The sequence below is a fragment of the Belonocnema kinseyi genome, chromosome 6, assembly GCF_010883055.1.
Source record: "Belonocnema kinseyi isolate 2016_QV_RU_SX_M_011 chromosome 6, B_treatae_v1, whole genome shotgun sequence".
Classification (NCBI taxonomy): Eukaryota; Metazoa; Arthropoda; class Insecta; order Hymenoptera; family Cynipidae; genus Belonocnema; species Belonocnema kinseyi.
In genome coordinates this window covers 34,553,777-34,566,965 of record NC_046662.1, presented here as the reverse complement: position 1 = coordinate 34,566,965, position 13,189 = coordinate 34,553,777, and the positions used below count along the sequence as shown (strand labels likewise).

The window sequence follows — 13,189 nt, the reverse complement described above, 5'->3', positions numbered from 1 at the left end:
CAGCCTTGGAGGAGATTATGTTGAGAAATAAAAAAAAAATTCTTAAAAACGTTGTTTTTCTTGGTCAGGCCGGAAACTTATCAATCCACCCTCGTATTTCTTTCAAAACCTTTTTTTGAAAAGTTCCAGAAATAAAAAAATCTTCATTTTTGAAGATGCGGTTTGTTTCCAATGAACACATTTTTTGCAAATGTCAGTTTTTTGTTATTATTTCCCACCACCGAAATATCGTGAAAACCATAGAACAACATAATTACCGATATGGACCAACAATATTTGAAAAAATATCTGATAAAATGTCTAAGAGAGTTGTCGAGCCTGCCTTTTAAAATAGGTTTTCAATTTTTCTATAAATAAATAAATATGACGAAGAATGGCCATTTTCTCCATTTGACATTCCCGGTGCTAGTCAGTAACATGAAAATGTTCAAAATCACCTACGTTTCATAAAGTAACATTAGTGTAAGATATTCGAATATTGTATAATAAAGAAACAAAATTTTATTAACAAATTGTTTGTTGAAAAAATTGTTTTCACTATTTTCTATAATGTTACGTTTTTTAAGTTATGTTGAAAGAAATTCGGATTAATCTGCAGAATTTCTTAAAATAAAACCAAGAATGCAACTACCAAAACCGTGCCGAAAGCTGGATGGCACCTGGGTGAGGTGTCTGGAACGGTGACAATGGGATATCAGGCGACCTATCAGAGTACGCAGCCTTATCGTTGCATGCGGAGCTCTACAAGGATGGACGAAACCCTTTCCCTAGCTTTTCGTGGGAACAACAATGACAACACAAAACATAGTTGCAGTATGTGCGGTTCAAAACAACAGAACGCGCAGGGTTCCAACAATGGGTCGGCCAACAATGCCGACCACTCTAGATGTTGGGGAGCTAATGAAGATGGATTCAATGCGATGAATCGAAGGAATTTCGGGACCATTAGGTGGCACGACTGCATGCTCTGTGTTGCGAGAAACACCCGGCGTTATCGCACTTTTCGCAACAACGTCTGCGAAACCATGCCGAAGCACTCCAAAAAAGGGGTTATTTAAGCGGAACGCCTACTCTGCCACAGCCAGAACAAGCCAAAGAATTGAACCTCTGCAATATCAATTGTCGTGTGTATAATGCAGCGAGTGCTTTGGTCGATGTGAACCGTAAAACAGAACCAACGGTTGATCATAAGACCAAAAGAGGAATGCATCTGGCAAGAATTTTACCGTCAAGGTTCGAAAGTTTGCGCGCAAACTCCGGAACCGTTATCACAGACTTAATACGCTAAAGCTGCTGACTATCAGACAGCATAGTGTTGAGAGAAAACGGATACTATCTGACGCTAAGATAAGTCTAGAGTGGAGAGAGAGGTGAGTCAGAGAAAATCAACAGTTTCTCTCTGACCCATCTCGACTCTTCCAAGAACCTCCAGTTACTGTCGGCCACGCGCCCAAACCAGAGGCGGTTGAAGTATTTTGAACCGAAGTCTACGAAGTATAGCATAGTCTGGACGAAGACTCAGATAACATAAATAGCTTCAAGGAGCTGTGTGGTTCCCTCATAACACCTGATGAAGAAAGCTAAATGATGGGATTGTTCGGGTAATTGAACCTGTGTGGCAAGAAATGTATGAACAACGCAGCTCAAACATATGCGTAGCAGGATGTCAGGAGAAGCCTAGATTGATCACCGGAAAGCTTTCGATTTGACCTCCCATAGACATATTATCAGTCTTTTGAAAAGCTTAAAGGTTCATGCGCAAATCGTGAGGTGCATAGAGAGATAGGTGCCGCTTTGGAACACCAGATTTACTATCTTATCTGGGAAAAATTGTGTGACAATCCTTTTTTACCTCAGATTATTGCCACTATCTCTAGCACTTCGCCATTCCGACGGGTACTTGTGCGGCAAACCTGCAGATCGAAAGTACAAGGTCACTCATGTATTTTACATGGACGATCTTAAGATCTATGCTAAAAACAGAGAGCAACTGCATCTAGCTCTGGGGATTGTCGAACGATATACTAACGAAATAGGAATGGAATTTGGGTTAGACAAATGTGCCAAAGTTTATTTAAAGCGAGGAAAACTTAATGGCATCCCTGAAGATCCTGAGCTCGTTGATAGAAGCGCCATACGACACCTTTGCACTGGAGAGACTTATACATACCCCGGCGTGCCACAGAGCCGCATTCAGGATGTGACATCTATAAAGGATACTCTCCGAAGCAGATACAAACGTCTCATTTGACAGATTTGGTCTTCCGAACTGTCGGTGAGGAACAAAGTATCTGCAACGAACATGCTTGCTGTCCCAGTACTACTCTATTCATTTGGAGCAGTACCATGGACGAAGAACGAGCTCAGATCTCTTGATATCGGGACAAGAAAGGTTATGCACATGAGCAAAAGCATGCATCTTAAGTCTTCCGTTCCGCGACTGTACATCTGACGCCGTCAAGGGGGTCGCAGAATATTGAGTTTTGAATGTCTTCGCAACCGGATTATTCCGGGTACAGCATATAGAGTTGCAAATTGAAGAGACCGTCTTCTTAAAATGGTCAGGAATCACGAAGAAGTGGGCAAAGTAGCGTTTCTGTACAAAGCAGCGGAGGAGGCTTCTGAAGCACTCGGACTTGACTTCAGTATTAGGGGTGAGCAAAATGCATCAAATCTTATCTATCTCGGGTACTCACTCCTGAAAGCCCGGATTAAGAAAGCACAAGAGAAAAACTTTTGTGAACAGCTCCTCGATAAGAGGATGCACGGTCTCTTCCACAGAAATGCGAAGGATCAGCCAATGTCTTGTGAGCTAACGTTTGCTTTCCTTAAATCGCCCGGATTGAAGTCTGGTACGGAGGGTTTCATTTCCGCATGCCAAGACGGTGTCATTTCCACCTTAACATATCGTCGCCACATTTTGAGTCAAGACATTGCCGATGATTACTGCAGGGCGTGCCATGCACACCCCGAGCATTTAGCTCACATACTATCTAGTTTTCCAACTCACGCGGGAACGACCTACATTCAAAGGCACAATGCGGTACTAAGAGTACTTTATTACCATCTCTGTCACTATTACGGCATTAACCTAAATATCGCTCCTCTAAATGCTCTTAGGGAAATCGAGACAATTGTCGAGAATGGGAAGTGCCGCATATACTGGAAATTTATATTCTCGACAATTGTTTCTGTTGCTCACTCGAGGCCTGACATGGTTCTTCTTGACTTCGAGAAGCGAACCATGTTCGTTATCGAATTTTCGGCATCAGCTGACAAAAACATCATAGCCAAGGAGAATGAAAAGAAAGAGAGGTATCGAGACCTTATAAGGGAGTTGCAACGATTGTACCCGGAATATTCTGTTAAATTGATCGTCCTTATCATCGGCGCTCTTGGAGGTGTCAAGCTTTCACTTGCTAATGCCCTAAAAAGCATCCCTGCGTGTAAACTATATGCTAAAACACTTGCGGGAAAAATGCAGAAGGCGGTGGTCCTTGGGTCGTTCCGTGTTCTTAGGGTGCACGAGGCTTTTGCTGAATCGTCGTATTGATTCCTTTACAGACTGTAATCACCTATCTCAGGGTCGTGAGACGTGGTTGTGGCTGAAATTTTACCGCGATTCCATTGGGAGCGGGTGAATTTCGATTTGATATTAGTAAAAATGAGAAAGATAAGGAAAGGAATTTGGTTGGTTTCTTTCTCATATTTCTTTCCTCTTTTTTATGTTTATGGAAAAAAGAACAGTTTTATTTTTAGGAAGAAGTTTTTATCTTTTTTCAAATTTCAATAAGAACATTTCATGCCCTTTGTCCAAATTTAATCGATGGATTCTTTGTTTTATTTTCAGTAAATTTATTAAACAAATGCACTAATCAGCCATTTTTCGATAGAAAAATTCTTAATTTGCCGATTAATATTATAATGGTTTCTAAACAAATTTAATTTAAACTTCTGAAGAATTACATCCATGAATTGTAACTTTAAGTTTTTTCGTTTGTTTTTGAAGAAGGTTCTCATACCACCTATGGCTTTGACAATTACATTCTCATTATGAAACTCGCGCTTTGCACTAAATAATTGGTGTCTAATTGAAAAACTTCAGCAAGATAACTTGTAAATCTTGTTCAAATTTACTAAAAACAACGCTTTAAACTAACAGATCTCATAAAAACGAAAATTGAATATTTTTGAAAAAGTTCAATTTAGATTAAGATTCTTCACTCATTATCCATTAAATTTTTTTTTTTTTGAATTTTTAAATGTTAAAAAGCATATAGCTTTTTTAAATTTAATCTCATTTAAAAGTGTAATTAGGATAATTTGCAAGCATTTTTCCGTTGTCCAGAAAATTTGACAAAAATTTCTAAAACCCATAAAAAAAGTTTATTAAAATTTTAAAAAGCTTTAACTTTTTAAATTCTTGTCTAATAGAAAAATTTAACTGAGAAAGTTTCTGAATATATTTCATATATGGTGACGAATTTAAAGGAAATTTCTTAATTCATCAGAAAATGTTTTTTTAATTTCCTGAACATTTTTAACATTTTCAAAAGTATATAACGTTTATAATTTTGATCGGAATAGAAAATTTTATTTGTATAATTTGCAAGTCTTCTGCTCTTCTATAAGAAACTTTGATATTAAACAAATTTTTTAAAATTCAAATTTTGAAAATGCTCTATATTTTTTTATTTTGGTTCGAAATATCTGCTTCACAAACTTAACCTTCTTTTGAGGTACTTTAAGAAGTGTATTGAAGGCTGACTCGGTTGGACATATCCTTCAAAAGTTAGCGAGGCTACAACATTTAGGTAACCGTACATATTGACAGACATGCAGACATACATACATACATGCAAACATATATACATACATATATACAGACATATATACAAAGATTCATTAAAAACCAGAGATCGAAAATTTATACGATTACATTACACTCTCATGAATCAGAATCTAAAAAAAGATTATTTAAGCATTTGTTGGCAGAAAAATTCGATTTTTCAATGCCAGTCCATTCACTTGGGAACTTCGTGGTGATTTAAGAAAAAATTCATAATCTATTGATCCATTTTATGATTTTCTAAACAATTCTAATAAAAAATGCATTACTGGGCCATCTGTCCATAGAACAATTCTTTTTTTTTATGTCACACTTTTGAGCAATACTGTGATGTTCTAAACAACTTTAATAAACGTATGCATTATTTGTGCATTTTCCCGTGGAGAAAAAGCCCGGTTTGACCCGACCAGAAGAAGGTTTCTGGCCAGGATCTGACCGGGTCAAACCGGGATACTATTTTGTTAATTGCCCGGCCGGGATCTGACGGAGTTCCCACCAGGACCTAGTCGGGCCAAATCGGGCCACATCTGATTTAACCCGGTTTTCTATTTCTCAATTTCCTGGTCAAGATCTGGCCGGGTTGTATAAAAAAAATGAATATTACAAATAAAACTTTCCACTTTTGGTTCTGCGGTTCCCAGACTCACCGTGACTGCGAAATCGTTGACCCACTTCTTTTCTATTTTCAAACATAGTTTCCTAGTGCAACTATACTTTTTTTTAAGATACGATTTTTGCTTATTTTTAATGCTTTTATATATTATCTTAAATAACCAAAAAAGGTAATAAAAAGATAAATAACTTTTTCTGAACGAGGTTTTGAATTATGTTATCCTGCGTGCACGTAATGCCGATTCGGCGACTTTCGGAGTCTTTAATGCTAAAAACGCAGTAAACCGTCGGTTGACGCCAGGTTATACGTTAAGAAATTTGTTAAATTTGACAAAATTGTATCCAATTTTCCGGAGCAAGCGGATTACTTATAAGGGTAAGTGAATTTTTTTGTTAATAAGTAAGCATTATTAATATTCTTCAATGTTAATGTTAAATCAATTTTCTGAACTGGTTTCATAGGTTAGGATGTCACGTGAAATCCCTGAAATTTATTTGATCTATTGTTGAACATTTCTTCGATCCTTAAGGGTTATGATACTTTACCACAAAAGGAATTTAGATGACAAATGTCATTTTTCTTTTTCTTTATGTCTCTGCACTATTACTTTTTTCAAAAACAATTTTTTCTTGCAGCCTGACCAGCCTACGATCGAGGAGCCCAGTCTAAAACCGGTCGCATCCCGACCGGGTAACCCGGCCGGGATCCGACCAGCACAGCGTGACGAAACAAACCAGAATCCGACCGGGCAGCCTGAACAGATTCCGGATACAAGCAGGGCAACCCTGCCGGAATCCGGCCCGTACCCGGTAGTAATTTCCACACGGGTGTCGGAGAAAAAATGATGAATTTCGCTGAAATTATCAAGTCGGTCGATATTTGTGGGCTGTACGTCATTTTGAACATAAAAGTCATTTCTTCCTATTGCACATCATGGAGAAACAGATAGAGGTGGAAAGGGTAACAAAGGCGCGAAAGATCTTTGAATTTAAAAGATTAAAAATAATCGCAATGGAGTGGCCACTGATGATATTACTACATATTATATAAATGATCTATTCGGATGAGGCAGCTCACACACTTTAGATTGAACTTCACTTCAGGCAAGCTCGTTCAACCTCACAAGTAAAAGTACTATAAGCGAGAAAAGTTCGTATTTCCCTCAAATTTTATTATTGCTATTTATTGCTCATAAAGTAAACAAATCTGTCAACAAATAATGGCTCCTTCCGTTTTTAGATCACTTCCAATCCACTCATGAGTTTCGACTTTTTTCGAGATTTACCTGTCTAACCGCTCAAGTAGATTTCAACAAATTGTAAGCAGAATAAGCCGATTTTACTATCTGAAAATACAAAATTTCTATTATGCTCTTTTTCAGAAGTTGTTTTTTTATTAAACTTGTTAATATAACAACAATGAAGTTTACAAACTTTGACAAATGTGTCTATTGTCATGATGATAAGTGAGAAAGCAGTAAACTTCATAGGTTTTCCAGCACGTACCATTATTAAAGCAAGTTTTTTGTTAGTTTTAATCGTTGTTTCGATCCAATCTATATGGTAAACTTCTTCTTTAATAGCCATACTCTATTTATAAAAAGATAGAACATTGCTTTAACTGAATAGTTTTTATTTTGGTCATAAAATTGTGTGTGGGTCAGAATATTATTAAAGATGTTCACAAAATTACCTCTTCAATTAATTTTTCGCCATAAAAGCAGTAAAGAAACATTTGAGAGAGAACAGAGGACAAGGGAACTATTAGACTCCAAGTTCTTAGATTAAATATACTGGTGTCCAAGTGTGATAATGGATAGATAGCCACACACAAACTAAGCACTGTTGTTAAAGATTGTATAAAAACAACAGGGCCAAATGATTCGTTCAATTTTTCTCCGAGCCTGCCAAATACATTTTTTTTTAACTAAATTTTCATAGAAATTGGTTTTCCTGTAAGCACTTCTTGAGTAAATTCTTCCAAATAAGTTGTATATTCGAATTTTTTGATACTTGTTTTTATCACATTCACGGAAATACGGTATATTAAAAAATATAAGGCTTACATGTATGTGTCAATATGACGATTAACGCAATTTTTCACGATGCTCGACTCACATTTATAGATTATGGATTCACAATAATTTTTTTTCTGTAATAGAGGAAGTAAGTGCAGGCGATGAGCGATAATTTCTAATTGCGCGCAAATTTGTAGCACTATAACCGACGCTAAACTTTCAACTGAAGCTGTTATAATAGCTGCCGGGAGAGCAGCCACTACTTGGTGCAAATACGTCAAAAAATATGCAGGTCTGGATTCTAAGCCGCAAGGAATCCAAACCTTGAAAGGAAGAGGAAAGTTGCTTTTCTTTGACAATGGAGTTAATAATATCAACAATATCGTAAAGACATACAGAGATAGCAAGATCATCGTATTCGATCTATAACAATGTTTTAAAATAGAATTATTCACACACACAGATTTGAATATTATACAGAATTTTTTGTTTAAGGTAAGAAAACCGATTCGATATCAAAGCATCATAGAGCCAAAAAGATGTCCTGGACAACGAATTTAGAAAATTTGCATTTTGCATATGTGCAAAATTGACGTTTTATCATAATATTTTTTTGGATGAATAATATGAATTGCTGCACTTCTAAGCTGGCCTAGACAATTTATTTTACGCGATTGTTCAGAGTTTGATTCCAACAGTTTCTCAATTTACAGAAACAAAATTTTCATAAATTTGAAGAAGAAAGGTTTATATTTTATTTCCTGTTAATAAATATAGTTGAATATTTAAAAGTTCGCCTATTTTTTTAGATTTATGTTTAGTTGTTAAGTTTCGAGTATGTCAAAAGTTGGATCTTTAAGGACGCCAAAGACCACTCTAATTTTTTTGTTTCATTCTGGTACAAGCTTAAAGAAATTTGGCAATAATAGAATGAAAAAGAATAAGAAATTGAAGGAAATACAAAGAAAAATTGTCGAATGCAGAAAAAAAAATACAAAATTGCTGAAGTTGTTAATACTACCAAGAAAAAACTCTGAATTAGTGAGATATCAGTACTTGAATCAGCTGGAGAAGGGTCACATATATCCCTTCGGTAAAAATTGAACTACTTACTAGTTAAATGTTTATTGATGTTTTTTACCTTGCTGATATGTACATGTTTAATATAAAAAATATATATACCTACATATTTTGGAGCAGTTCTGCAATATTTCTAACTCATGCAAATCTCGTGGATGACAGAGTTTATTCAAAAGTATATATGTTGAATCGACGATAGGTTTCCTTTTTACCATAATGGTAATCATCTTAACCCCAATGGCGAAAATGGTAGAAAAATGAAATAATGTTTCCATATTATCGACAATATTTCTGCTATCTCGGAGAAGATAAATTAAAATTGAAAATGTAAAAATAAGATAATTAGTAATCATGACGATAGAGTAAATACGGTAAATCCAAATTCTCCATTGTGAGTTCCAAGTAAGCGGCCTCCACATTCCAAAATATTGAAAAATTGTGCATTGTACTTGACCGATATACATTTTTCAATTTTTTTATATAATAAGTTCCTGTAAATAAATTTTCATAAAAAGCACTTTTTAAATATGAATAAGTGAAAATTGATCAAATTTATGCAAAGTAATAATCATAGAAATTGGTGGTTATTCATTTCATTAGTCATTTTTTTGTTAAATCAGATTTAGAAAACAAACATGCACATGATACGAAAATTTCTATTGTTATAAATATACTAAATCGATGGAAAAATAGTGATGTTATACGTCTGAGTAAATAGTTAATTATAGATGTAGTAAGATGTAGAAATTACATACTTCAGACCAAGTAAAAGACCACGATGTTGATATTGAGAAGATCCTTTATTCCATTATTAAAAATTTGTCGACGTATCGAGAGTCAATTGCCCTCCTCATCAGGAAAAATCATTATTCCAATGTCATTACAAATTATATAAGTCCTTATATTTATAATAAAAAAGTCCAAATTCTTGATGGTTAATTCATGTGTTTCAAGATTCTCATCTGAAACAGTTCTGTAAAAAATATAAAAGATACAAAAATTTGAGCTTAGTTTGAAATGTTAAAAGTATACCGAATCATATACGAAAGTCAAAGTGAAATGAAACCGTTAAAATTGTAGAAAAAAATTTAATTTACCTGCAGGGCTGATGTTCTCATTTTTTATAATAACATGTTTGACATAAAAAAGATCGTAATAAATAATAAAAATTTCAAAAAAGGTTCAACAACACTTTTTAAATTTAAATTTAAAAAAGGAAACAGAACTTGCGTTCTGCTTCATCTTAAAGGCTAACTTCGAGTGAGAGAGGTAAAAACGTGTATTACCTGGGGTATTAAAAGAACAGTGTCGTAGGAACAGATAAAGATATAAGGTTCCTTAATTTCAAAGTGATACATATTGTATATAGTCGAAGCCTAGAAGAAACAGTCGAAGTAACATTCATTAATAATGTACCATTTTTATATATATAAAAAATTATGATGTACAAAAAGAGAAAAAATAATTTTATAGACTTAGTAATAAATTATCAATAACAAAAAAGTCTAAAATATATTAGAAATTAATTTAATGACTCTAATATAATATTATAAATATGACTAAGATTATTGAGGTCAGCTAATACGTTCAAACAATTATCACCTTCTCTCTTAATAACAAGCATTTCAGCTACAAGTCTTTTGAACTCATTAGGCTCATTATGTAAAACCAAAACATGTTGCCAATCAAACTGATGACCAGTTATTACCGGAATTTTCGCAATAACTTTATGGTTCTTTGGATTTTGTCTAAAATTATCATCATCTTCTTTTGTTCTAGTAGAAAGTAACCTGCCAGCCTGGCCTACATAATATTTATCACAATTTAAACAACAAATTTTAGAAACAACATCAGTAAGTTGAAAAATGTCAAGAGAATCTTTTCCTAATTTAATAAACTTATCTAGTTCAGAATCAATCCTGAATATTGTTTTAATATTAAAATCATTCAAAATTCTTTTAACGTCAAAAGACAAACTACCATGGAACGGAACAGAAACAAGAGGTATAAAATTGACATTATGATCTAAATGTGAAGTGGTTTTTTTTAGTAAAGGATTTTTAAGTGTTTGAATTTTATCATTAATGTGTGTTTTAATAAATTCCTTTGTATATTAATAAGTAAGAGAATATTTTTGATAAAATTAATATTTGACTGGTGAAAGGATTCATGTGATAGTTCAAAAGATGTGTCTACTAAATTTTTTCTGATAGCTTTCTTCTGCTGCATCGGATGATTCGAAAGAAAATTAATGTATCTGTCTGAATAAGTACCTTTTCTGTACCAATCCGTGTCAATAGTGCCATCATCATTTTTAATTACCTTGACATTTAAAAAAAAAGAAATGGAATGGTTATTTTCTATCTCATGTGTGAATTTGAGTCTAGGGTGGTAAGAATTAAATTGATGCAAAGCATAATTTAGTTTGTCTTTTGGTAAAATAATAAAAGTGTCATCTACGTACCTATAATATGTGTGAATAGTGAAATTCAGTTTTTCTTAAACATTCGACTCTAAGTCTCGCATAACAAGATCAACTAAAATAGATGATATGGGAGACCCCATAGGAGTTTCATAAACCTGCCTTAGTTACTATTAAATTGAAATACTGTTTGATTGATTAAAAACTCAATTCCTTTTTAAATTTTTTTCAAAGGTTAATCTGTAAAATATTTAATATGAATCCATCTATTAAAAATACTTTTTTGCACGAAATTGATTGGAATATTAGTAAATAAAGAAAAAACATCCAAAGAAGCCATTATATGATCGGAAGGAATTGATCTATTAATTATTTTGTTTTTAAATTCAAAAGAGTTTCTTTGCTTGACTTACCGGTATTGTTAAAGATTTTTTAAGGATATTCTTAAATAAAGTTGCTATTTTATAGGTGGGAGTATTAATCAAAGATATTCCTAATGAACGATTAAATATTAATAAACACAAGGATTTAAACAATGTGGTTTTTGTTGATCCTTTGATTGTTAATTTGAGTAACAAGGAAATTCCTGAAGAAGTGAAGGACATTTTAAGTTTAGGAAATAAATTGAGTTCATCCTTTTTAACGAATAAACGTAATATTGTTTTTGACATAGTCAAATATGTTGAGTCTTATATTGGTTTAATTCAAAATTCAGTTGATCGTGATTTACTTAGGCATAGAATACTTAATTTGGCACAACATTTTTTGCACAACAATAAAATTTCACAGACTGAAAGATTTTTTGCACAAAGTTTAAAAAGAACGCAACTTTTTATTAAAACCAATAAACAACTTTTGATTACACGCGCAGATAAAGGTAATATCACTGTGGCTCTTAATAAGGAATCTTATAATAATAAAATGCAGCATTTATTCAAGGATACCACAACATATTAAAAATCAGAAGAGAATTCTGAACAAGAACTAAAGAAAGCAGTTTTTAAGCATTTGAACTCATGGAGAATCAAGGGTTATTTGGGTGATGATATATTACGTCGTGATATTTTAGTTTATGACACTAACATACCTAGAATATATGGTTTACCTAAAATCCATAAACCAAACTGTCCTTTACGACCTGTTGTATCTTTGATTAATACTCCCACCTATAAAATGGCAACTTTATTTAAGAATATCCTTAAAAAATCTTTAACAGTACCGGAAAATCAAGTAAAAAATTCTTTTGAATTTAAAAACAGAATAATTAATAGATCAATTCCTTCCTATCATATCATGGTTTGTTTGGATGTTTCTTCTTTATTTACTAATATTCCAATCAATTTGGTGCAAAATAGTATTTTAAGTAGATGGATTCATATTAAATATTTTACAGATTAAACTTTGAAAAAATTTTAAAAAGGAATTGAGTTTTTAATGAATCAAACAGTATTTCAATTCAATAGTAAATTTTATAGGCAGGTTTATGAAACTCCTATAGGGTCTCCCATATCACCTGTTTCAGCTGATCTTGTTATGCAAAACTTAGAGTCTAATGTTTAAAAAAAAATGAATTTCACTATTCACACAAATTATAGGTACGTAGATGACACTTTTATTATTTTACCAAAAGACAAACTAAATTATGTTTTACATCAATTTAACTCTTACCACCCTAGGCTCAAATTCACAAATGAGATGGAAAATAACAATTCCATTTCTTTTTTTTAAATGCCAAGGTAATTAAAAATGATGATGGCACTTTTATCACGGATTGGTACAGAAAAGGTACTTATTCAGGTAGATACATTAATTTTCTTTCAAATTATCCGATTCAGCAGAAAATAGCTATCATAAAAAATTTAGTATACACATCTTTTAAACTATCACATGAATAATTATCCAAAGGAAATGATTAAAACACACATTAATGGTAAAATTCAAACACTTAAAAATTCTTTACTAACTAGATAAGTTTATTAAATTAGGAAAAGATTCTCTTGACATTTTTCAACTTACTGCTGTTGTTTCTAAAATGTGTTGTTTAAATTGTGATAAATATTATGTAGGCCAAACTGGCAGGTTACTTTCTACTAGAACAAAAGAACATGATGATAACACAGGCCGACAAAATTTGACAAAGGTCCGGAACCAGAGACCAGACCTAGTATACCCGAAGGTTTTTGCTGCGCTGAATCCGAATCCGACCTC

General features: G+C 33.3%; 1 protein-coding gene and 1 long non-coding RNA gene across 2 annotated transcripts in view; both read right to left on the bottom strand.

The window, feature by feature from the left end:
* The window catches only part of LOC117175331 (odorant receptor 45a-like), a 31,677-nt gene extending 23,040 nt beyond the window's left edge, over positions 1-8,637 (bottom strand). Inside the window, exons 1-4 of the mRNA XM_033365039.1 lie at positions 8,621-8,637; positions 7,528-7,902; positions 7,155-7,365; positions 6,892-7,051 (exon numbers count right to left, since the gene is read on the bottom strand). Of these exons, the coding sequence (XP_033220930.1) occupies positions 6,892-7,051; positions 7,155-7,365; positions 7,528-7,902; positions 8,621-8,637 (763 nt within the window). The remainder of the gene's footprint in view (positions 1-6,891; positions 7,052-7,154; positions 7,366-7,527; positions 7,903-8,620) is intronic.
* A 703-nt stretch (positions 8,638-9,340) lies between these two features.
* LOC117175667 lies at positions 9,341-9,806 on the bottom strand. Its single transcript, XR_004467475.1, has 2 exons — positions 9,657-9,806; positions 9,341-9,532 (listed from the first exon to the last, which is right to left on the bottom strand). It is a non-coding gene; the product is annotated as an uncharacterized LOC117175667 (long non-coding RNA).
* Between the last annotated feature and the right edge of the window lie 3,383 nt (positions 9,807-13,189).